Source organism: Falco biarmicus, chromosome 10 (assembly GCF_023638135.1).
Source record: "Falco biarmicus isolate bFalBia1 chromosome 10, bFalBia1.pri, whole genome shotgun sequence".
Classification (NCBI taxonomy): Eukaryota; Metazoa; Chordata; class Aves; order Falconiformes; family Falconidae; genus Falco; species Falco biarmicus.
In genome coordinates, this window is record NC_079297.1 from 23,902,285 (window position 1) to 23,926,282 (window position 23,998).

Below are 23,998 nucleotides of genomic sequence, written 5' to 3' on the forward strand. Positions count from 1 at the left end.
ATTAAAAATATTACCCTGTAAATTAAAACTGAAGGCTTAAAAACAGTAATTAAGCTGGAAAGAATTATTGGAGAAAAGGATCTTTGTATAACTTTGAAATCTCTGAGTAAATTTACGATTAAACACAGGAAATTCTACTGGAAAGAAATGAAAAAGGGCAAAAGGGGTCTAGACGAAAGAAGTTGCTAAGTAGATGCATTACTTTTGTAAGAGAATAAAAAGGCGCCATTTCAAATTAAGAGATCTCACCAGCACGCTGCCTCAGAGCAGGCTAATAGCTGTCTGTAAGAAATTACATTTAATAGGGGGGAAAGGCAGGGAATGCTTTAGTAACAACCTGGGCAATTTTGTTTGTGACTCTGTCGCCCTGCAGCAAGCTGCTTCTCATCAACAGAAGGAAAAAACCCAACAACGCTCCTGTTGCCCCAAATTTTCCTTTAAATCAAGTCAACATCGAGTTCTTTTCCTGCTAAATCCAGCATTGGAGCTCAGTACAACAGTTGTTCAGAAGGGTCTGGAAGCAAGGTACGTGACATTGTCACTGTAAGAACAGTTTCAGCTAGCTTTAGGCTCTAGAAAAATCAGAGGATGTATTTCCCATGGACACCCCAGAAGGGTGTAGCTGGTGAGGTTTCAGTCTCCCAACTGACCTTGGTGACCTTGGGAAGCTTTGCCTAGTTGAGAAGGAGACTGCCTGGGTGACAGCGCAGAAAGCCACTTGTATAGAGGTAACAGAAAAAAATCACACACACACACCCCCTACTAACACAGCACAGCTTTAAGGCAATTCGGCCCCATCTATCTGACCCTGCTTTTGGAGTCGGGGGAGAGGGAGCGAGTTCCCAAGGGGGGCTTTCCCACTCAGCTGTGAACATCTGAACATCACGTTACACCCTGGTACCGAGATCAGCTTGCCCAGCAGACACAACAAAGGAGGCACTAAGTACCTGGTGGCTGGATTTCTCTGGGTTCTCCTTACTTCACCGTCCAGAGGTGTCAGGCACATGGCGATGCTGAGACAGGCAGGGTTTGCAGCACTGTTTCTTGACAAGCTGGTTTGAGTAGCTACTGCCTGTATTCTTCCACTCCACCAGCAGATAAAACCCGCACGTGTTGGAAGACACTGGGCTGACTGCATCGAAAGTTAACCGTTAGCATAACCATAACTCCAAAAACATCATGATGTACAGTGAAATACTAGAACTCCAGATGGATCACATCTAACCATTTTAATAGCATTTCAGCAACGACTCATTTGTACAACAGAAGGAGAAATAAATCCATACTCGAGAACATTGTTTGAAAATACAACGGGCTTTCTGGAAGCTTGATGGCTGGATTTCCTTCCCTACAGATTATGGAAGAGTAGCTGACATGTACTGTCCTTTTTGAGAAGCGTTCTTGTTAGACATATTCTCGTTACCTGCGACTGGTGGGCCAACAGAAGGACTGTGGAATAGACTGGGACTGTTACAAAATTAAGGCTTAAAAAAAAAAACAACAACAAAACAACAAAAAAACCCAACCATAACTCTCAGCACAGCAATAGTATCAAAACCACAATAATAATCCATATGATTTTCCAAGCCATACTAAAAACATTTCAACTCAAACACAGTACATATAACGTCTTTATTAAAGAGATTGTTTTGTATGAGGGCAAACACTTCTCTGAAAGTTTTAACCTTTTGCATGCCAAGAGTCAGCATTAGTCCGAGATCATAAATCCACCTGTAAATTGGCAACTTCCTTATTCTCCGAGCAATTCTTTCCCAAAAATCTCACCTCGTGTAGCAGAGAGCAGATGACACATTATTCATGCTCAGTAATTTTAGATGTGTACTGTTCTCAGCCTCAACTTTTGAAAAACAGAGATAAATAACAATCAATAGTCACGTGCCCTTTATTTGCTTTCAGTGTAACATTCCATGCTAATTGCAGATGTAATATTAATGAGTGTAAATATAAGAATTAACAACTCTGGGTTGGTTTTCTTCTCTTTTGTTTTTACATACGAGTATTTTGGCTTACAAAATTAACAGCATACAGTAAATAATCCTCCCATACTTTGTACAAACTACATGATTTTGATATACAAGGATTCTGTTTTTATTACAGTGACAATATACAACCATGTCTATTTACAATGCAAAAAAGTATATAAACCACATTTAAAACATTCTGCTACTGGCAGCCACTATTGTTTAGGAGGTAGCTTTAATTAACAAAATGAACTGAAGCCACATTTCCCATCATGTGTTCTATCAAATAATTTACAATACAAAGATAAAAATTCATTGTATGAACAGTATATACAGTTTAATTCTCAAAACAGCAATCTACCTTTAAATCCTACCGAGAATGTCTCCAGAGTAACTGGGATGGCAGTGGATTTGCTCTTGATTTAGCGTATTGTTCAAGAAACATACATAATTACTTAATCATGCATTCCTAACTTCGTATCGATCAGATTTCAAACTAAATATAGATAAGCAGATCACTGATTGTACTTAGAACATTTGGGTCTCAGGACTCGAATGGTTTAAAATCGTTACACTGATTTACATGAGAATCAGTGACTTTGCACAGTGTACTTCACTCTCAGTAAAATAATTGGAAAAACGCTTTTCTTTATTGCAAGATTGCTTTCTCTTTTCCCTCCATTTGCTAAAATGTCAGTCTATTCATAGCTGTTATTGGGGCGGTGTAACATTCAACAGGCTGCAGGGTATTAGCCAGTCTTTCTGCAAAGACACAAGCCCTACACACTGACAGCACTGCTCACACCCCCAACACATTGATATTCCTTCCGATAGTGTGACCAAACTGCGTAATACTGAAGAAAGTTGCTGTGGTTCACCTGAAGTAACACATCATCACTGGAAAAATGTGTTCAACCCTCTTATTCCTGACAGCTGTCAATATTATCATTTCATAAGTCTACAGGTATTGTGGATTACAACTGCTTTACTGTAACAAAAACTTTAAAAAATTGAACGTTGGCTTGAAATACAAAACAAACATGATATTCCTATATTGCTGTCACAGTTACGTATGGGAGAATTAATCCCTTTTTTGGCCCTGCAGTAAAATTCATCCTGAGATTCAATGGTGAATACACTATACAAAGCTAGCAAGAGAGGGGTTTTTAGCTTAATTATAGAAAAGTCACATTTAAAAATAATTTCTTTAATATTAAACAGCTGTCCTTTATATTGTGCTTTGGCAGAAAAAGAAAAAAAAAAAGCCAAAAACCAACAGAACTTACCTCGCCAACAGCAGAAGCAAAGTACAACTGGAGTACAACACGGAAACACACCACTAGGTAAAAAACCAAAACTGTATAAAAGAAACCACTGTTGCGTGGAAAGAGTAAAAACATAGGGTAACAAATCTGGTTTACCAATTATTTACAGTCAGGGCAATCAATTTATTTATTTATTTTTAAAATGTATGGCTCAAGAAGTTACTGCCCGCTTCCCTTCTTTACAAACGACACTAAACGATGATTACAAAAGTGCTTCCTGCTCGAAAGGTCAACACAGGCACCAGCACACCAAGCCTTGTACCTCTATGCCAGAACAGCTGATGGCAAAATGCCTTTTTCAGTCTTTAATTCTTGGTATGTTGTAGGCGTAACGCACCAAAGGGAACCCTCGGCTTTGGTAGAAACAGGCACGGCCGCAGGCCTGCACTTGGTCTGAGCTGTCCGACACAAAGGAGTCGTCCTCATCCGCGTAGTCGGAGTGGGCAGACTGGGTGCCGCAGTCCAACCAGTAGCCATCCGGCCGTTGGCAAGGCACCACCGCCAGCGCCGGGCAGCTGTGTGACTTTATTAAATGTTTACAGGGCATGGGCTTGGATAAAAGGAGCGATTCGCAACATTCGCACACGGTGATGTTACCCTGCAAGTGGGTGTAGACGCCACAGTCGTAGTAAAAATCCTGCGTCACGCAGCCCCCTTGAGCGTTGACAGCAATCGCTACCGCTCCGTTCTTCCTGGTCAGGTGGCGCCTGAGCAACTTCCAGTCTTCCTTGAACTTTGGGTTGAAGAATACGTACAGCACGGGATTCAGGCAAGCAGGTAATGGGAAAAATATCAAAGTAACAGACTTCATGATTTCAGGGCTGATAGAAATCGCAGTGATCAACGGTGCAAATGAGAAGAATGCAACGGGGCAGAAAAAGATGCAGTTCGTGAAGATTAACCAAGCGACATGCTTAATCATGCTGGACTGTGAGTTTTCGGAGAGGTCCTCTTTTTCCAAGTTGCAATACAGTTTCGTGTAGATAATAGCCATTAGCAAAAATGCTAATGAATTCAGGAGCACTAAAGTTACTGTGAAACCTAACGAAGGCGTTTCTCCAGTGGGGAAGGGCAAGCAAAGGGGTGACGCCGAGTACTCCGCTTTGTAAAAAAGTGGTAAGCATCCTGCTACCACAGCACACAGGAAAGCAAAAACTGCCGCAATCTGAAATTGTTTTTGGTGATTGCTTTTCCCCTTTTTCATGATCTCCTTCGCAGAGAAGCTCCGTTCAACAGCTGCCAACATCAGGAAAAAAATGGCACTTTCTGATGAAAAGACTGCAAGAAACCCAGCAACTCTGCAGCCACTGCCAGTCTCCCACCATATGCCAAATTCAGCAAATCTTCCCCAAGAGACAGCATCCAAGAAAGTTAAAATACCAGTATAGACTCCCATAAATAAGTTAGAGACAGATATCAGGCCTATGAACAGTTTGGCTGATGGCAATGGAGTACAGGATGCAAATATCGTTAACATCACAAGCAGGTTGAAGAACAAAGCAACCAAAAAAATAAACCAGACAGTAAGTCGAATCATCCAGCTCCCCAATAAATATTCACAAGGCTTAAAAGCACCTAGAAGAAAAAAAACAAACAAACAGAAAGACAACCAATTTAGGAAAAAATCATGCCTTAATAAGCAAGATTTTCAAAAGGTATTACAAGAGCACTCCTCATTAATTCATGAATAGAGTACACAGCTGAATTGCTGAATAGGTCAGCTAAAGTAAACGATTCTGCTGAAACTATTTACTAATTAATTATGCTTGAAATAATAATTACTGCAATGAATGGTCACTTGAGAATACTTCGTATAAACAAACTAGCTAAACAAACTTAATTACCTTTCAGCTACTCAAAATAGCTTTTATTAGTGCCACCTGAATACTTTTTTATTTTCCTTAGATTTCATACTTCATTAAAAAAGCTGGTAACAAAATCAAAGCAAATGTTCACAACCAACTTGTAAGGGGAAAGAATTTTTTAGAAGTAACATATTCTCTCAAAAAAGTATTCACAAACGTGCCCTCTGGAGTAACTTTTGGACACAAGAAAACGCCTGTAAACCAGCCCACAAGTTCAATTTAATCAGCTTTAACACGGACAGGAATTCAGTGCAACCCCTCTCCCACAGCCTCGTCACCGAAAGGCACCATGAGCTTGGAAAGTCGTATAGGGAAAACTATTCTTTTTCTTCTTTTGCCACTTAAAAATACTCAAATCATAAAAACAGTCCAACAAGCAAAATGATATCAGGCGAGATAAGGAAAAAAGGTCACTGCTACTGCTTACCCTTCTAATCCTTCTAATTGGTATTTATTCCATAGGGAAATCCTACCGATTTTAAGTAACAATTAGAAGAGTTTAACCTCTCCTACATCCCCATTAGGCATTGCTAATTGTCCGAAGCGCAGCAGCTGGGGATCCCTCCCTGTGACCAGGCACTCCGGGGGCCGAGGGCAGAGCAGCAGGACGCCAGGCTGGGCCCCCACCTCGGGCTGGAGCTTCCACACCGCGTCCAGCCCCGCTCGTGCCCTCCCTTGAGGCAGGGGAACGGGCAGTACAAGCCAGCCCTAACGTGGGCTGCAACGGCAGCTGCGCACAACTGTTAAACGCCAGTGCAAGGATCTCCCAAGGCCTAAGGCAACTTCCAGAAATTACTGAACTGACAAGTCAAAAAAGAATCTTTTTGTTTCTTTAAAGAGAGCAAGCTTCGTTCCTGGGCAAGAACTAATGGTGTTAACTGGATTATCAAGCAGTCAATTCAGCAGGAAAATCACTTTTTTTTTTCTTTTTTTTTTCTTTTTTTTTTTTCCCCCCAGGTATTCCCAAGTACAACATCCTCACCAGAGTAATTATTTTTACAGTACATTCCTGTGATGCAACAATACCTACTAATCTCAATCTACATGAAATAGAAACAACTTCCTACTTCGGAAATTTTAAAATGTCTATGCTGCACATCCAAAACCAGCCTGTACTCTGTTTTCTAGTACCTATACAGCGTGATATCCTTAGACAGATAAAACCCACCACACTTTCCTGTCTTTCTCCCAAAGTCTACCTATCCTTCAAGTTAAAAGCTAATATTCCCAGCCCACCGGGGGAAATCCATGCTCAGAAGCGTGAATTTCACGGCTTTCAGTGCTATGCCACTGGAGTGCCACCGTTCAGCGATCCATTCCTGCCATTAGGCAAAGCAGAAAGTGGATCTACGAGATGAGCAATGATTCAGACCTTACACGGTGGGTGGAGTGTCCTACTTATGACCAGACGACAGCACGGCACAGAAAACAAGCTGTTAGTATGGGAGGGACTGGTGAAAAACAAGGCAAATGGTGAACTTGTAAAACAAGCTCTTCCTTGCTTTTAGAGCTGCAGCATCTCTGGCATGGGCAAAAAGAGAGTGCTAAAGGCTTTCAAGATTTAACCCATGTAACACACTACCCGAATTCTCAGTCTGTGATCAGGAGATCAAAAGTAAATATGCAGCACCGGTCAAATTAATTCTCAGGTCATGTACAGTTACATTAATAATATATTTGACTTTCTGACCACCATTTTTTTTTTTGGCCGTGATCAAGAAATCCTTGTGATGTTCTGTATACTAAGACTAGAGCTAGCCCAAAAGATGAAAAACAAACAGATTTCCATAATGGATATAAAATACCCCTTTAGGAGAAGGGAATGAAACAAGACTTGGAAAGCCTTTGCTCATCCAAAAGTAACTTCACTGGAAGCGTGCTGTTCCCCCCATCTACGTGTTCCTGTTTATGCAGACAGGAGGGTACGAGACATGTAGAAGGAATCCTCTGGAGAGCCCATGGCAAAGGCAAGGAAGTCAGAGGCACCACAGCAAGTGCTTTAGGAGCTGCGTGGATCTGTGTGTGGAAATTTTCAGTTTGAGGAAGAAAAGCAGAAGGGCAGCACCGAAGCTGCCTAGAATGCAAGTATTCGTTTGCAAGATCAAAGACTTTCAACACTCCTGGACTGTTCAAGCCTGAATTGGAGTAGTTCTGGTGTGCCAGTAAGACTACTCATCACACAAATATCTGCAGCAGTTTACGATGCTACCGCGTGTTCCAGCTACTTGTAACAGCCTTCTGCTGTCAGTTAATGCGGCTGTAGGAGGGCTGGGGAACACATCACGTGAGCGTTCCTCATCCTCTCTCCTGCAGAGACATCAAGCTTAGTTCAAACCACCAATGAGAGCAGTTTGAGTTAAGCTTTTAAACCACAGGCTGACTTCTCGCTGCAACAGATGAGCATTTGTACAGTCTGCTCCGCAGACATCGCTTTGGCAGGAGTAGCGCAGAATTAGGGGGCAGTACATTAAAGACAGCAGGATCTAAATACAAGCATTACAGTCTCGATTGTTCTGCTTACAGAAACAAACTTCTGTTTTTTTCCTAGCGTAGTTCTCCAATACAGGGCTACGTGTCTAAAGCAGAGCCAAATCTTTGTGACTGCTCATCCAAATCAACACTGAAATCAAATGAAGTTTCACCCAAGCATTGTAGAATTTAATCTTCTGTGTACAGAATGACTAGGAGGAATGAAAGATGTAATTCTGCAGACAGCTATTTGCATAACACCATGCCTGAAGTTCACAGTGTGACTAAAGGACATTATAAAATTTACCTGTTGCTGGTGTACAGTGAATAATAGTCTGTCCCAGTTCCTCATTTTCCTCATTTCTCAGAGCATCTGCATCGGCTGTATCCAAGCAAAAATGAAAAACAGGTCAGTTGTAGGAAGGGGGAAAAAACAACCAGTGAAATGCAGTGAAGTGAAGCTGCCTAGGATCGAAGTAGCCCTGTGAAGGATCAAAGACCTAACACTTCACCAGCATTCAAGCCTTTAATGAGTGGAGCTGTCTGGTTTGCCACGTAAGGTTGAATGCCTTGTGCAGAAAAATTGCTGCAGCGGTTTGAGTTAGCGCTGCCTGTCCCAGCTACTCATGATGCTTTATAACAATGCAGCAACATCCTTCATCACCGGGGAAAGATCTATGGGCCCTGAAGCAGAGTGTGGAAGGACAAGCTCTTTCTGAACAGGAAAGTCGGAATACTGAGAACCATAAAATATTTTCTGCTCTGGCAGAAAAAATACCGGCAGTTTAGAACTTTTTAAAAAATGGATTTTTTTTTTTATTACTTTTATTTTTAAAAACAGGCACATCTGACACTGTCAGGATAAGTCCATTTCACCGATTTAGGAGGAACACGGCACTGCCAATCTGTAAGCAACTGTGCTAATCACTTTCAGAGACAGCTTTTGTATCCCAATGAAGATTTACATTTTCCCAGTTTCCTTATCCAAAACCAACATGCACCGTGTTATTTGGTCTAGTCTGGCCCTGAATAATACTGCCGGTTTACCACAACGAGGCACTTACCCTTCTCACGATCCATCGAGGCACCTTGATCTTGGTGACTGGAATCTTCAGCATTAGAGTTTAAATAGGAATCGCAACCCCAAAACGCACAGCACTGGTAAGCATATGGTACTGAGAGTGACCTGCAATACAGGCAGAACAAAGAGTGCTACCCACTGTAAGCAACGTTAAGACTACCGTCTATTATAAATATTTAAGTGGTGCATTCCAGTGCTAAAACTGAACCTTGTTTTTGTCACAGTCGCTAACAAAAGCCTATTTCAAATTGGATCAGTTGTAACCATTTCTGATGAACTTTTGCAGTGAGATAAAGGATAGATGATGCACCCAATTCTTGTCTGCTGCAAGGAGTACAATGAAAATTCTGTGATGTTTAGCTCTCTTTCCTACTCTTTCTACTCCATACACAAACCAAATTCTGATCTGTGGTGTACTACAAATTAAACTGAAAACTACTAAGGCAAATTAAAGAGTAACTGTTTTGTAAGAAAGTTAATCCCCAGATAACCAGAGTGTTAAAAATTACTTCTTTCCTCCTCAATCTTCATTTTGTGGCCCCAAAATAAGATGTTTTGGTTTGGGTTTGGGGTGGTGGTTTTTTTGCTATTTTTTTGTGTGTGTTCGACAGAAATGGTACACACTGTTAATCCTGGTAGAGAAGTATTACAGCTGCATACAGAGTTTTAAGAAGTCCACATAAACAATGAGATAATAGCAGACCAGAAGCTAATTTTTTCTGACTCAAGACTACAGTATCAACTATCTGCAGTATTGTTCCCGAATTCTGTTCTTGTAAATATTGAGAAGGATCGTCAGTCTAAAGGATCCTACAACGGATTCGTTCTGAAGCACAGATCAAAACCTAAAAACCAGGCTGCTGTTTCCACAGGACTGCTGAGGCATGATTCTAAAAGCAACATGGATTCCTTTGCTGGCCTTGGGCAAATTAACAGTATCTTCATCTCCATTTTTTCCATCGCATAGTACAGGAAATAATTTTTAACTGCTTCTTTTTAATGTGCAGCAAGATCTTTGAAAACGCAAAGCAGTTCATCACTGTCTGATCCACCTCCCACTGAAATCAGTACCAGGTTTCCATTTGAATGATTACTGTTGCTCTTATCATTTGTCTCCAAGAATCAACAGCGTACGTATAAAGCGAGGCGATTACGGAATCAGACACCTGTGCATCTGCTCCCATTTTCCACACTGAAAGACAGATGTGCTCAGTTCAATAACAAATGGAATCCAACCAAACCACTATCGCGAAGTCAGATGGTATCTGCCTGAAAAGTGGTGGAGGGAGAATATAAAAGGTTCCCAGAAAATTATCTGCAAATAGCTTCTGAACCACAAGCGTCAGATGCTCTTTCATATATGCCAACATTAGGGCACTACAGCACTCGGCAAAGGGCCAGATCACAAGTGTTGTGGAAACTGGCTTCATTTAGTGTCACATCCCTCGTTACTATCAAAATAAGCGATGTGCTCTGTGGTGTTATTTACCAACGTACCGGAGCTTTGCAAAGTTCTTCGCTGCCAAAGCTTCTTTCAGCTCAGAATTGCCCGCAAGTTTAAGCTGGTTCAGTCCACTCAACCCATCTGTTGGAACTGAAGTGAGTTCATTGAAACTGAGGTCTCTGAAATGTGAATATTAAAACAGCTTTACAACAAAGTAAGTTTGAAGACCCTAAAGCATACATTTCATTGAAGTAGGAAGGCTTTGCAAAGTCTCACACCGAGGCTGTGGTTTGGCAAACACCTGTCCGTGCAGCAGTATTTTTTTAAATTTAAACTTTAAAGCAGCGTGCCCTGCACCTGTTCAGCTAGCGAGAGGTTTCGAGATTCACAGAGATGAAATGCACGATAGGCACATATCAATTTTAAGCTGACAATATTATTAAATACCTCAGCAGTTGCATGACAGAGAGAGGAGGTCACTGCACAGAATAGCCTACCACTTACAGGTTAACGATAGCTCCAACAGTGGTGAAGGCTTCCTTGTGGATCTGATGGATCCGATTTCTGCTGAGATCGCTGCAATGAAGGCCAAAGGAGATTATTATTTTTGCAGTTTCAGAAACTGCATACCAGCCACTGTACTAAAGAAAAAAGCTAAGGTGACAAATACATTATGCCTCTGTTGGAAAAGCTAAATGACCGACCCTTCCATCTCCCCTGTCCTCAGCCAGCCAGGTGCAGTAGCAGCCAAATCCCTTGATAAGGCAGCTGTATCCCACTTCACCTCGCCCCCACAGCAGAATCCACCTCGCATTCCTGCTCCATTCCCCCCGTCCTTCTTGGCACCAGCAGCCCAGCCTGCGCTGCCAGCAGAGCACCCATTCCCGCGCCGAAGGTGCCAGGACAATCCCTCTGCTGACAGCCACACCTGCGGCAGGGCTGGGGGAAGATGAGAGAATAACAAGCAGAAGGGCATCTGCTTTGCTGGATTTCAAAATCCAGCTCCCGCTCCTGCTGCGCCACCATGACTTATGATATAAACATTTCAAAATTAAGATTAATAATAATAAATCAAAATGTAAACCACTTGTCAATTGGTGGATTATTTTCTTCCTGATAATTTCAGTGTTCCTAGATCACCTTCATATAGCTAGAGATGTAAGGGGGGGGATAATTCTGCTTGCTGGTCTGCTCCTCCTGAGGAAAACAGATAGGATCTGTCCAAAAAATATTATATAACAGAATAATATGGCATAATATAATGCAAAATAGTGGACTACTGAAAAATAATCTCCCTGTTTACCTCCTCATGTATACACACACACATATATATACATGAAAATATCTTTATAGGCTAGAAAAACAGAAATGGAGACTAGAAAAGGATGGGACTGAAACTGGCTGCTGCTAACGTATCTTGTACATGCTCCACCTTAGGATGCAGCATAGCTGGCCTTTTGCATCAATCAGATTTATAACACCACACCCTGACATCAGTTTACACGGGAAACAAAAACATCGTTTTACTCAGTATGCAGCTACGTACACTTACAGGATACGAAGGGAGGACAGTCCTTGGAAGGTATCCTCTGTGATTTCATGGATTTGATTATGCTGTAAGGAACTGCAAAGTGAAGAAGCAGAAACAGAGCTTTATGGGCTGGCTGAGCTGATTTCCAACCAAGGGGTAGCTTGGTGCCTGCTAACACATAGACATAGTTTACCAATGGCTAGATTTTTCTCTTTTCCCCTTGTGAAATGCTTGAACAGTTTGCCTGCATTAGCCACGTTAATATAACCAGAAGCTCTTTCCCAGCACCTCTGCCCAATGCCAGCTCACAACTCAATTTAGAGGACACTTAAGGGTGGACTGAATTATTTCCAAGCTGAAAGTAACACCTTGTGAACTTTGAAGAGTCACACAGATTTAAAACAAACCTGCTCCATTCTGCAGGGAACCTTTAGGCACATTCTAACCCTGGGAACACTTTCATTTCTCTAAATACAGATTTAGGAAAGGAAAATGTTGAGAAACATTTCAGAAGCTAATGGGTAGATTACACTTCCAGTTGACTAGCTCCCTCTACAATGAGCCCTAAGATGCCAATAGTGTAACAGTAAAGGCCTGTGAGAGTCTATTTGCCCCACTCCGTTTAAGGGGAAAGAAGCTTGAATGCAGCAGAGGTAGAAGGAGAAGGAAGAACATTTGCAGGTGGAAAAATTGTGTAGGGTCAGGAAATTAAGCTTAAGAAGCTTTGAAGCAATGAAGTAAGGAAAAGCGAAGGTGGGTTTTTAATGTGTCTTACAGGGGCTAGAGGAAAATACATTTTACACAAGCGTGGGCTGATGGTTAGAGGAAACTGGAGAACAGCAGAAGAGGTAAGAGGCGGGAAGGAAAAGACATAAATGCTCATTCCATTTGCATGTATAGCAGTAATACCATGAAACTCAAGATGATGTCATCTTCCATTCTTTTTTGTGCCATAGGAACATCTAAACCTTAGCTAATTAAGGAAAACACAAGCGGTTGAATTCTCTGTCCAGCACATTCCTCACATGTGATGGTCACGTTATCTCTCTCTGTCCTTAACCTTAGAAACTTATGATCAAACACAAGGCAAAAAAGTTTCTAGAGACTTGGACTCAGCATACTAAGGAGGTAATAAAACAACAGGTACTTCTACTTACATTTCTTCCAAGGAGTGGCAACCCTTAAAACTTGGGAGGTCCTTAATATTGTTATAAGACAAGTCCCTTCAAAAAAGAAAACAGAAGAAAGGTGCTTAGTTGAACTCTTCTACTTGAAACATCTCATCACTTGTAACCACTAAATGGAGTGGCAGAAAAATCTTCCTGTTAGTAACATTCTGCAGAAAAACTAAGGCCATTTTAGAGAAAATCATGAAGGGAATTGCAAGTGCAATCTCTCCACAGTCATCCTAACTAGCCCCGCTATGCACTTTGATTATACATATATACACCCAAAGATGCAGAAAGACTAACTCCTATGTCAAGCTTGCAACAGCCAGCAAATAGCAGAAATAAAGTTGTCTACGTAACTCTGCAAAATGTTGATTCGTTGCCTTACATTCACCATATTCATGTAACCTTTTCAAAAACTGCATTTCTCCCCCCCCCCCCGTTTTGCCTCTGAGTTCAGTGAACAATTTATTTTTTCACTTCCCAAAATATTCAGCCAGTGATGTAAAGCGAGCATTACAAAAACTTCATCCCAAAACTCTATCTGACAAGCTTTAACAACTGAAACTAGTACTCTGTAATTGAAAAGTAATGGAGGAATAGGGCATGCCTTTGTACTGATTTCCACAGCTCATGAGATCCCCCCCAGCCAGACTTTTGATTCTTTATTCTATTTCTATATTACTGCTTTCAGCCCTGCATCTGGATAAACACATATCCCCAAAACACTCTGTACAAATTCCCTGAAATCCGAGAGTTGTCACCTGAAAATGTTTAATGATAATCCACTTTTTTAGAATACACGGGATGGATGGCATGCAATGCAGAAATTCGGTGAAAGTTTTGTTATAGTGTGCTGGTCCCTCCCTAAACAGAGGTAGGAAAGTTCAGAACTTTCTGTGAAACTGTGCAGCAAAGAAGGGAACTAGGAACTTGAAAACCATCTTCAAATTTCTGTTCAAAAAATAAACTGACATTTGAAAATAAATCCTGCCTCACCGTTCTTTTTTCCCAGTTTTTCTTCTGTAAAATCTTCCTGCGTGTATCCTTTGTAAACAGGGCTTTGCTTCTCCCCTCCCAATGGTTTCATTTACCTGCTTAGGGCTTTCCTGCATTTATTTTAACATATCCTTACTGGTTTTCCTATCTCGCCTTTGCATTACTAACCCCTTCCTAATCCTCACCTCCATTTCTCTTGGACCCTGATGCTCTCTCCTACATTCCCAAACACAAAAAGTCAAAGCACTGTACCTGAACTGTTCCTCAACCTCCGAACATAGATGACTACTGTTGTGTTAAGAATGAATGGTGGCGGAGGGAATCTGAAGGTGCAAAGACCGTTCTGCAGCACCACCTTTCACGTCTTTTATAACACATGAAAGAAATACAGCATATCCCTATAAAGGGGGGCCTGTTTCAGGAATATAAGGCATTATAATTACATCAACTCTGCCATGAGTCTTGAAGAATCAAGAAACCAGAATCACATTTCCAACTTCCAGAGAACTACTTGGATGAGAAACTCCAAGCAATACTGTTGCTTGAAGGTAGATTTACATTGCTTTCGAAACATTTTGATTCGGATGAAAATAGAAGTATAATGTGTATACTTACAAAGTTCGTAGCACCTTTTGCTCTTGGCATAAATTCACAGGAATACTGTTTATCTTGGTCCCTGTTAGAGTTCTGCAGGGAAAAAAAAAAAAACCCAAAAAACCACCATCTATAAATGTTTGCATTGTTGATGGTACATGGCATAACAAGCATATGTAAGAGCAGAATAAGGATGGTGTCTCAGCTATCGGGATGATAGATTCACCCAGCAACACTAGTTTTGGTTTGGCTTTTTGGAAAAGGCCAACCTTTCTGGTTTTGAGTTCTGTGAGGGGTGAGTTTAGTATCAATAGCCTTATCATAGTCTGTTGTCAGCCTACCCTGTTAAAAGAAAAAAGTAAGAGGCACCCAGGTATCACAGAAAGTAGAGCTACATAATTACATTTATTGGCAGAAAGAGAGCATATATCCACTTGCTGGATCCACTAATCATGCTTCGATCACTTCCCAAGAGGCAAAACCAGAAAATTAGTGGAAATTACTTCTGTATAAGATACTTACAAGCTCTCCAGATTAACAGTTCCCGTCAAATTAGGAAACCACTGCACCATGCTGGCACCCCGAATGACCCTAAAAAAATCCCCATGAAAATCAGCTGTAAGCTATTACACAAATGAATTGTGACATCCAATCCTGCTATCATAGATATTTTCACTAAGAAGACTTGCTAACGTTCTTACTGCTTTTGTTGAAATTTTACACTTGAATAGTGTGTAGGAGAATTTTTTTCACTGCTTCTTATACTAGTAATTTGCTTAATAAATTACCCCTCCATTAGCAAACAACTGGAATTCATCAAGCTGGAAAGAGTCCTATCAATGCACATATAAAAAGGGCATAAACTCATAGGTAGTTTGTAGTTCAAAGTTTGAAGTCTCACTCTGTTTCCCTTACTCGTCACCCCCAGATCTGATAACTTTTGAGAGCATGCATGCACCAACCTGCAAAACATTCTCACAATGTACATCCCTGTTCAAAAACCACCGAGGACATATTGCAGTTTAAGTAAGAACCTGAGCATTTGGCCTGAGGTTATGTGTCTTATGCAAGGTAATGAAGATTTTTTTAAAAAAAAGAAGTTGCTAGAGCTTCTTAAGAAACTAGATATTCCCAACACAAACCAATGTTTCTTAAAGCTTACTACAAGAAAACTGTAAGGTAAAAGTCAGTCACAAAATTTAGTTACTCCGAGTTCTTTGCCACAACATTTCACACCCATTTGTTGTACTAAATAGTTGAGAGGATACTTACAGGGAATGCAGATCTGACAGATTCTGAAATGCTGAGTTCCCCACAAAAGACAAAGGATTATCATACAAATGTCTGCAGAATGAAAAACATGTTTCAGTCGTCGTTTTTACAGTCACTGTCTGCTAAAAGCTAAAAATAGATGCATGAAAATTACTTACATCGTTCTTAGAAGGGGGTTTCCTGCAAATGCACCATCAGGAATTATGGAAATGTAGTTACTGTGAAATCCCCTAAAGATATTAGCAAAGAAGAAAACCAACATTCAAAAACGTACTGGCAGTAGATTCAACCAATAGACATTTTCTTCACACCTACTCAATTCCCAATCCTGCCAAAACCAGGATTGTAGTTAAATAGGAGTAAGTCAAACTGTAGGAATAACTTCGAAGGTACAATCTGTCTACTGCACATCAACTAAACCGAAAATACTTCATTAGAAGGAAGCTATTCTGTCCAAAACATGATCTTGTGCTTTCTTCTCCTCTTCATCCTCTCTTAAGGAGGGGACAAGGAAAACATGTGTGATCAGTGAATACTTAATTCTGCTACTGGAGGCCAAAACAAGCTCGTGATTAAGATCTATGCTAATGATTCTCCTGAATAAATTGCGTGCTTATATAACTCCAAAATAATTTTCAATAGGTTCCCTCTCTAGCTGATTATTATATTTTCCTTTAATTATAGCCTCACTTAGCATAACTTAATCTGATTTAAGTTGCTGCATAATGAGACAAGCATTCTTAAACTCAGGAATTTCTTCTCTTTTTATTTATGGAAAGGAAAAAGAGAACTGCTAAAAAGGGAGAACAAGGAATACTCACAACTCCTTTAGACTTGGGAGTGCTTTTATGGCTTCAGGGAACTCCACCATGTTATTATAATTCAAATCCCTGGAAGAAATAAAGCAGGAAAATTATAAAATTCTTAGTAGTGTTCAGCAATTGTCAAAATAGTTTTTGTTTAAGACAATTCCATGATAGTAAAAAGTTCTCAGAACTTCTTTAACTAGACCATAGAATAACTTTTAACTTAGATTCAGTCTTCTGATGTTCTACATGCTTTATAACCAGCTAATAGCTTAGGTAAGATATTAAATATTATGCAGATTATTCATATTAAGTTAAATGGCATTTCCTTACAGCAAAGTTCAGTATTTTTCAACACCTCATAGATCTTTCTTCAACAGAATTTACATGGAAATGAACTAAGATTTCAAAGCTTTTTTTTTTAAAAAAAAAAAAAAAAAAAAGTAGACACAAATGACTACTCTTTATGAGCTTACAAAGAAAACATTTCTTTCAGGTTTTATGAAATCACTAAGTAATAGCAGACCTTATAGCAAAACCGGTTAAAAATACTGAACAGAAAGAAGCAGAGGGAAATATCACACTGATTCAATCCACATCGGTGATGGGGGATCTGCTGAAATCTTGGTTAACCTGTCACCATTCTAGCCGTAATGCCAGGACCGGCCACAGTCTTTTTTCTGCAAAAGGGACTCCTTATGAGCAGCAAAAACATTTTGAGAGTCTTACATCAGCTGTGTGTATTTACATAGCAACTCGTTATTACTTAATTGAGGTTCTAAGAGAATGACAAGGTAGTCAGAGTAAGCAGCATTCCTGGACTCATCCTCGTGTTAACAGAGGCTGTCACTGGCTTGCCCCTGCCTTCCTTCATTTGCATTATTTATTTAGCATTCTCCTAAGTGTAACAAAGTGTGCCACTGAAGGAGATACCACCTATTAGACATGCACTGAGTGAGCCGAAGGGAAATGGGGAACATAACCCAAGCGGCTGGAAGCCATTCCTCTCCAAGGAGGCACTCTGGATGTTGAGGAGCACCATGGAGCCGCAATGCAGCCACCACGGACACCCAGTTCTGCAAAGAGTTCAAGTTGTCAGTGGGGACCACAGACATGGGGAGAGGGGAAGGTGAAGCTTCTCACCCCCATCCCCTGTTTTCTGTCCAAAGGAACATAAGGCTCACCGTTTCACAGAGTCATGGAGTGGTTTGGGTTGGAAGGGACCTTAAAAATCATTCTGTTCCAAGCCCCCTGCCATGGGCAGGGACACCTTCCACTGGTTTCAGATCAACCAGTTCATCATCTTAGTATGTGTCAGTATTTGGAGTAAGGTCAGGTGAATCTCTTGTATGAGAGGCTGGGAACAAGGAGCTGGGCTGTTTTCTACCAGCTTGCAGAGAACGGGGTCAGGAGGTGTGGGGACACATGAGCGACATTCTCCTTGGCAGGCACTGGAGCACATCCAGGAATGGAGGAACAGCGAAGAAACAGCCCACTGGGACCCTTGGAGAAACCTCCGACTGTCACACTGCAGTTTTAGCTGTCTATCTTAGCATATGCTGAATCCTACAGTAAATCTGAGAAACAAGTATTGGACCCTTATCACTCACAGGACCACTCAAACACTTCTGATACATCCACCTGACTGAGTGGAGTGCTATGTGAAGACACACCAGCTACACCAGGGCTAGGAACATCAGAGCCACTTCATCCAGCCTGACATTTCACCCAGGCTATTACCTACCTGCTTCTCAACATCATTCATTAGTTTTGGTGGAGCACTGCACTGGTACTAGCCTTCAGTTCCAAAACCTGAGATGGACCTAAGTGTTGGTAGTATGTATTGTGTGGTGCACACGTGCATTATTTGCAAAACCTTTACCATACCAGTCAGGTAACCTTAATTAAACTGGGAATGACACAAACACCGAACAACGAACTACTTCAAGAAGCATACTTACAAAGTTTCAAGGTTGTCTAATCCATCAAAACAGTGTTTTCCTATAGTTTTTATTTTATTATTATGAAGATGTCTAAAAAGCAAAAGAGGTACGAAAACAAGTGAATGACTTCATGTAAGTTAACTAAGTAGCAGATATTTCTATGAAATCAAGACAGTTAAATGGTTTAGAAAAAACATTGCATGGGGTGAATTTTGCAGAAGAATGTCTTTCACTTCCAGACAGAAATATTTCATCCTCGCATGGGAACAGCACAGACTGCCTGCAGTCAAGACAAACTATTTTAAACCTTTACTCGCTGTCCAGAAGTGTGATAAAGATATGACTTAAACATATAAATCAAACTAGTTCTTCATATTCAAGCATGGAGATATTTACGACTACACAAGAACAGGTCTGTAACAGATAATATTTTCTTCTTTTAATATCTCTGAAAGCTTTCTCTGACAACGATTGGTTTGATATATTCATCACTAAAACAAGATGTCAGGAAAATATATGCCAATATCACTACCCACAGCCTGTTTAACTTTCCATTTAGGAGTGAGTCTTTAGCAATCCTTCAGCGGGTTGCCCAGTGTACACGGTATCATCTCATGTCGGCAGTGTAGGCTCTCACCAGACAACTGAGCCAAAACACAGCAACGTGCCATTTGCAAAGCCATCCCAAATTAACCACAACGGTAACCAAGGAGAGAATCAGCGACCTACGAAACGCAGTGATGAGTACTCACAGAACAACAAGACTTGAAAGGTTTGTAAATGCATAGTCAGGAATGTGCGTTATTTTGTTGAGCGCCAGCGTCAACGCCTGCAGAGAGGGGAGGTTGCTGAGCGGGTAGATGGGAACTTCTGTCAGACTGTTGTCATCCAACCAAAGGTGACGCAACTGCACCAGACCCTCAAAACTGTCTTCTGGTATGGCGGTAATATGGTTAGCATCTAAACGCCTATATTAAAACAGAAAGAATTCAACAGTCAACTCACAAATTACAGGTAAGTAAAAGTATCAACTGAAGTCCTCTTACTCCTGAGTATTTTTTTAAAGCTTAAATATGCTTTACTGATATAATTTAATTTTGGAAAGGCTGCATGTTTACTCAATGTTGTATGAGCACTTTTTCAAGGAAGAGCCCGTACAAGAAAGCTTCGTAAAAAAATTCTGGTCAGACATTTTTAATAAAATATTTTAACAAATTCATATGCTTATAATCAACTTAAACGGAATTGATAAGTCTACAGACATTGCCCCAGCCAACCCCCAGCTGCTAACAGCGGAACAAGTCTTTAAATTGGCAGTTTGATGGTGTATGCAAGATTGCAGAGGCATTTGAACTGACCATCCCTACAGCTACCTTATGTGTATATATATATACACACACACACACACACAGAGCACATATACTGTTACGTGCTACGTGGTACTGCTATACACCCTAGGTGACTACTTTGGAGAACAAGATTATTAAAAGCAGTTCTTGAACAAAGTCAGAGTTATGAATTATCCTGACAAATAAAATTGTATCAGCAACCGAGAAATTTCTTTCACTCTTGTACCTGATCTTTTCTTACACACTCCACAACAAAACGCAAAATGACATGTTAGCATTGCTGACTACTGTACGTGATTGGATTTGCCATCACACTTTTCCACTGAATGACCTCCTATCGCAAACATTAGTGGTAGTAACACACGTGGAAAGCGATTATACTGTCTTTCATATGGGAAGTCAAACCATGTGCAACAATTAGTTCTGCTACAGTCACTGGCTCACCTACACTGTGGGGTTTCACCACTTCATGTTTCAAAGCAATAAAAAAAACAAAAAAACCCCACACAACCAAAAAAACCCCACTCCACACCTGGAAACCTAAGAGGCTGAAATGCACACCCTCAGCTCCGGCTCCAGATGTGAAGCCCTCACAACAGGAGGTGCAGGTGTTACTGTCAGAGTCTCGCCCAGAATCCTGATCCACGACAGCTGACAAACCTGATACTGCAACTCCTTCTCTGATGGCTTTGGCAGCCACAACAGAAACTCTCAGGCAAAATGACACATGCTTTTTCTTCATGCAATACGCTCTGAACCGATTTGTTTTTTTCATCTTCCTCCACTAGCAGCGCAGTTATTTGACCAGCATCGCTGGCCACCAGGGCAGGCAAAAGACAGACACGGGGACCAGTTCAGGTCTGTCAACACTGCACCACGTAACCAGATGTGTTAGGGACAAAATGGAAGCCCCAGGAATGGGCAGCAGCAAAGGATGACCAGGATTACGCAAAACAGTAACAAAGTGCTGTTCTTCACACGGGGATGAGAGGGCAGGTCAGCAGTGATAGCCAATGAGATGGAAAAAAAATGGATTTTAACTGATGCAAGCCAGCACAGGGCTAAGAGCAACAGGCAGTGTTTGACCATCCTCCGACCTAGAGGCTGTCTTCTCTAGCTCAGTGCACAACTGAACCACGGTGACTTGGCTGCAAACATGGAAGAAAACACCTTGCATAACCGCTTTGAAATGCCTGGTCTACCAGCCACGGTACGTATGCTGCTGTCCAGGCAGCCAAAATACATACACCCTCCTCCATCAGCATCGATGCTCATTACGATACTAATCAGCACAGGTTTTGAGTTACATTAAGCATTCACTGTGCTTCTAAAGCCATGATCAGACATGCTCTTGAAAGTCTAGCTGGGTTACTTTAAGAAGTCATTGCCTCTGGCCATTCGCCCCATCCCTCCCTGGGCTGGCAGAGCCGACCAAGTGACTGTGCTGCATTTGTCCCGGGGAACAGTCAAACAGCTTCATCGGTCATGGAAGTGCTTCTGGACCCCAATACTTGGAAGACATTCTGAATTTAAAGGGAAAAAACAGGCTTGATCAATAATTAATGCACTTAATCTACCTCCATCAAAGTGTTTTGTTGTGATTTACATGGTTTACGTATTTCAAATTATTAGGAAAAAAAGTCAGCAGCCGAATTTCCATGTAATAAAAAGTGAAGAAATCCATCACATTAGGCAGCAAATACACCAATACAAGTGAAAAGTTACAAAACTATCTGCAGTCAGAGGCTCTCTCATAAGATGAGTGAATGCCATGAGCTGCAAATCTATACATCAAAGACCTAATTCCTATGGCTCACATACAGGCATCCCCTTATCATTTGCCCCATGGTCTGACAGGTGTGTACACCATTCTGTTTGAACACTTTTAGGCTGCACTGAGACTGGAACAATTCAGAGAAATTAAACACCTGATAATAGAGGGGGAAAAAAAAAGGGGGGGGGGTGTGCGGCGGCGAGGAAAAAAGCCTGCAGCTCTGCTTCAGAAAAAAAAAAAAACCAAAACAAAACTAGAAATTACCTGTCTTTCTTCTCTCTCCTAAATTCACACACCTCCCAGAAGATCAAAAGAATTGTTTTCTAGTGGAATAAACATATCCGAGTTTTCTGCAACTCATTTCTCCCTGCTCCCCCCATTTTTATTTTTTTTGTCTTTTTGGCGGGGGGAGGTGGTAGTGGTGGGGGGTTTTTGGTAAAAGCAAGCAGCAGCATACTCCAGAGGCAGGCCTCAGTCCTTGTGACTACTTGCCTATACCTATGTTTGTACTTTCACTGCGCTCCTTGCTCAATCCCATTCTCTCTGGCCGACTCCGTGAAGCAAAACCACAGTGAAGCCTCACGCCCTGCTCCTCCTCTCCCACCCTTAAAGTCGACCATGACCAGGGGAAGAATGGATGCATGCAATGAGGGAGTCAAACTCCCAGCCAGGGAGAACAAAGAAGGTCACGGAGAAGGTGATGGACCCTCCATCCCCAGCTTGCTTTGCCAAGACCTCCATCCCCCGGCGCAGGCGGATTGAGTACCCAAGTAACTCCGCATGTTGAAGCGATGGCTCTCCGCAGCCGTCCAGCCTTGTTGTGTTCATCATCTCCTGCCCACGGCAGCAAAACTGAGGCAGGGGAAGGAAAACACCACCCACCAACTGTCACTGAGCTCGGAGGGCGAAAGAGGGTGCTTTTCTGGCTCTCGTCACTTCTTTGCAAACTTTTGGCATCATCTTAAGAAAGGCTATGTCTGAATAGAGCTGAAAGTAATTTCCAATGCCAAATCATAAAGCTGAAGTCCAGCAGAGAGGACATCATGCTGTGATTACTTGTGTGTCTCCCATTCTGTGTTTACATAGCGACTTCCTGATCTCTGCGGCTGAAGATCTCTGTGCCAGCCCAAGATTTCCCCAGAGGCCAACGAATATATCAATAAAAAAGCTGAAAATAGACGGTTTGCCCAGAGTTTTCATTGACCTGCATTTATAGTTTTAAAGGGAAAACCTGTGATTTACAAATGCTATAGCAACAAGCACAGCATCAACAGAACCAAAGTAATTGTTACTATGATTGCACAAAAATATTTATTGGTGCTGGATTTCTGTTATTAGTTGTCATACCTCAAGACTTATTTCGAACTCATTTGGCCAGTTCCATCTCATCCACATTTTCCTGTGTCCCTCTACACCTCTTGGTGCAAGCCTGCTGTGCCACAGTTACTTTTTCTTACCTCTTCCAAACAGTCACAGGTTATCACAGCTGAAATGCTTCTGTTTAGTGTGAAGCACACAGAGTACTTTGTGAAACAACTGAAATGCAAACCTAAAATATTTAACTACTTCCACGAATTATTATACCTCAGGACCACACCTTGTCTTTGAGATAGGATAAGGGAGTATTCACTAGCTCAAATAACTAGCAAAGTATAAGCAATACTCTTCACTTGGACCGAACTTTTACAAAGACCGTCCTTTTCCATTAAAGTGTTAAAGATAAGACTCTGCTCTTTAGAGCTTGCAGCGCGTACTTAAATTCCTTAATCCTTCAGAAGCTACTCCAATTCCAGCTTCCCTATAGGCATTGGCTTGTGAGAGACCTTTACAATTTAGTCTATAAATTACAGTTCACTTGCAGAGCTGTCATCTTCACTTTTAGTACCTGTCAGGTTCCCTCCTCACATGAACTCCAGCTCCACAAGAAGAAAGAGCATGAGGATGACAGAAACCTATACATTCAACAGCCCTTGTATCAGTATTTGACATCGTTAAAACAAGTAAAGAACACAGCAACTTAAAGGTCTTCAGACAATCAACTCTGCTCAAAGGAAATTGTAAAACCAATATGAACTCCTACCTCAATCCGAGTGAATAAAAGTTCCAAAGTCTAAACACATGCATGTATTGTTGATTTTTAATATTTATTTATATGGTAATAGAAATGCACACAAAAATATCATTCTGACTCCAGCACATTTCAAGTTTTCATAAAGCTTTTCGCTACAAATCCTGGGCTGTGCCTGCCATGCGTAGGCTGGTGTACGGAGAGCAGACAGCTGGCACTGCACAGACCTGGCTCTTGAAATGCATTGCACTGGGGATGGGCAGGGAGAGTCAGGAAAACACATTGCTACGTTTATTCATTTCTGGAGCACTGGGAGCTTAAGAGAAG

At 41.3% G+C, this 23,998-nt stretch overlaps 1 protein-coding gene across 3 annotated transcripts in view; it reads right to left on the reverse strand.

Annotated features, from left to right (window-relative positions):
* Positions 1-1,613: 1,613 nt before the first annotated feature.
* Positions 1,614-23,998, reverse strand: part of LGR4 (leucine rich repeat containing G protein-coupled receptor 4) — an 81,548-nt gene continuing 59,163 nt past the window's right edge. For all 3 annotated transcript variants that reach the window (XM_056354036.1, XM_056354039.1, XM_056354037.1), the window contains exons 5-18: positions 19,233-19,448; positions 18,499-18,570; positions 16,553-16,621; positions 15,890-15,961; positions 15,732-15,803; positions 14,982-15,050; positions 14,481-14,552; positions 12,855-12,920; positions 11,719-11,790; positions 10,671-10,742; positions 10,220-10,345; positions 8,706-8,827; positions 7,949-8,023; positions 1,614-4,882 (exon numbers count right to left, since the gene is read on the reverse strand). In XM_056354036.1, the coding sequence (XP_056210011.1) occupies positions 3,606-4,882; positions 7,949-8,023; positions 8,706-8,827; positions 10,220-10,345; positions 10,671-10,742; positions 11,719-11,790; positions 12,855-12,920; positions 14,481-14,552; positions 14,982-15,050; positions 15,732-15,803; positions 15,890-15,961; positions 16,553-16,621; positions 18,499-18,570; positions 19,233-19,448 (2,452 nt within the window). In that variant the 3' untranslated portion in view covers positions 1,614-3,605. The remainder of the gene's footprint in view (positions 4,883-7,948; positions 8,024-8,705; positions 8,828-10,219; positions 10,346-10,670; positions 10,743-11,718; positions 11,791-12,854; positions 12,921-14,480; positions 14,553-14,981; positions 15,051-15,731; positions 15,804-15,889; positions 15,962-16,552; positions 16,622-18,498; positions 18,571-19,232; positions 19,449-23,998) is intronic.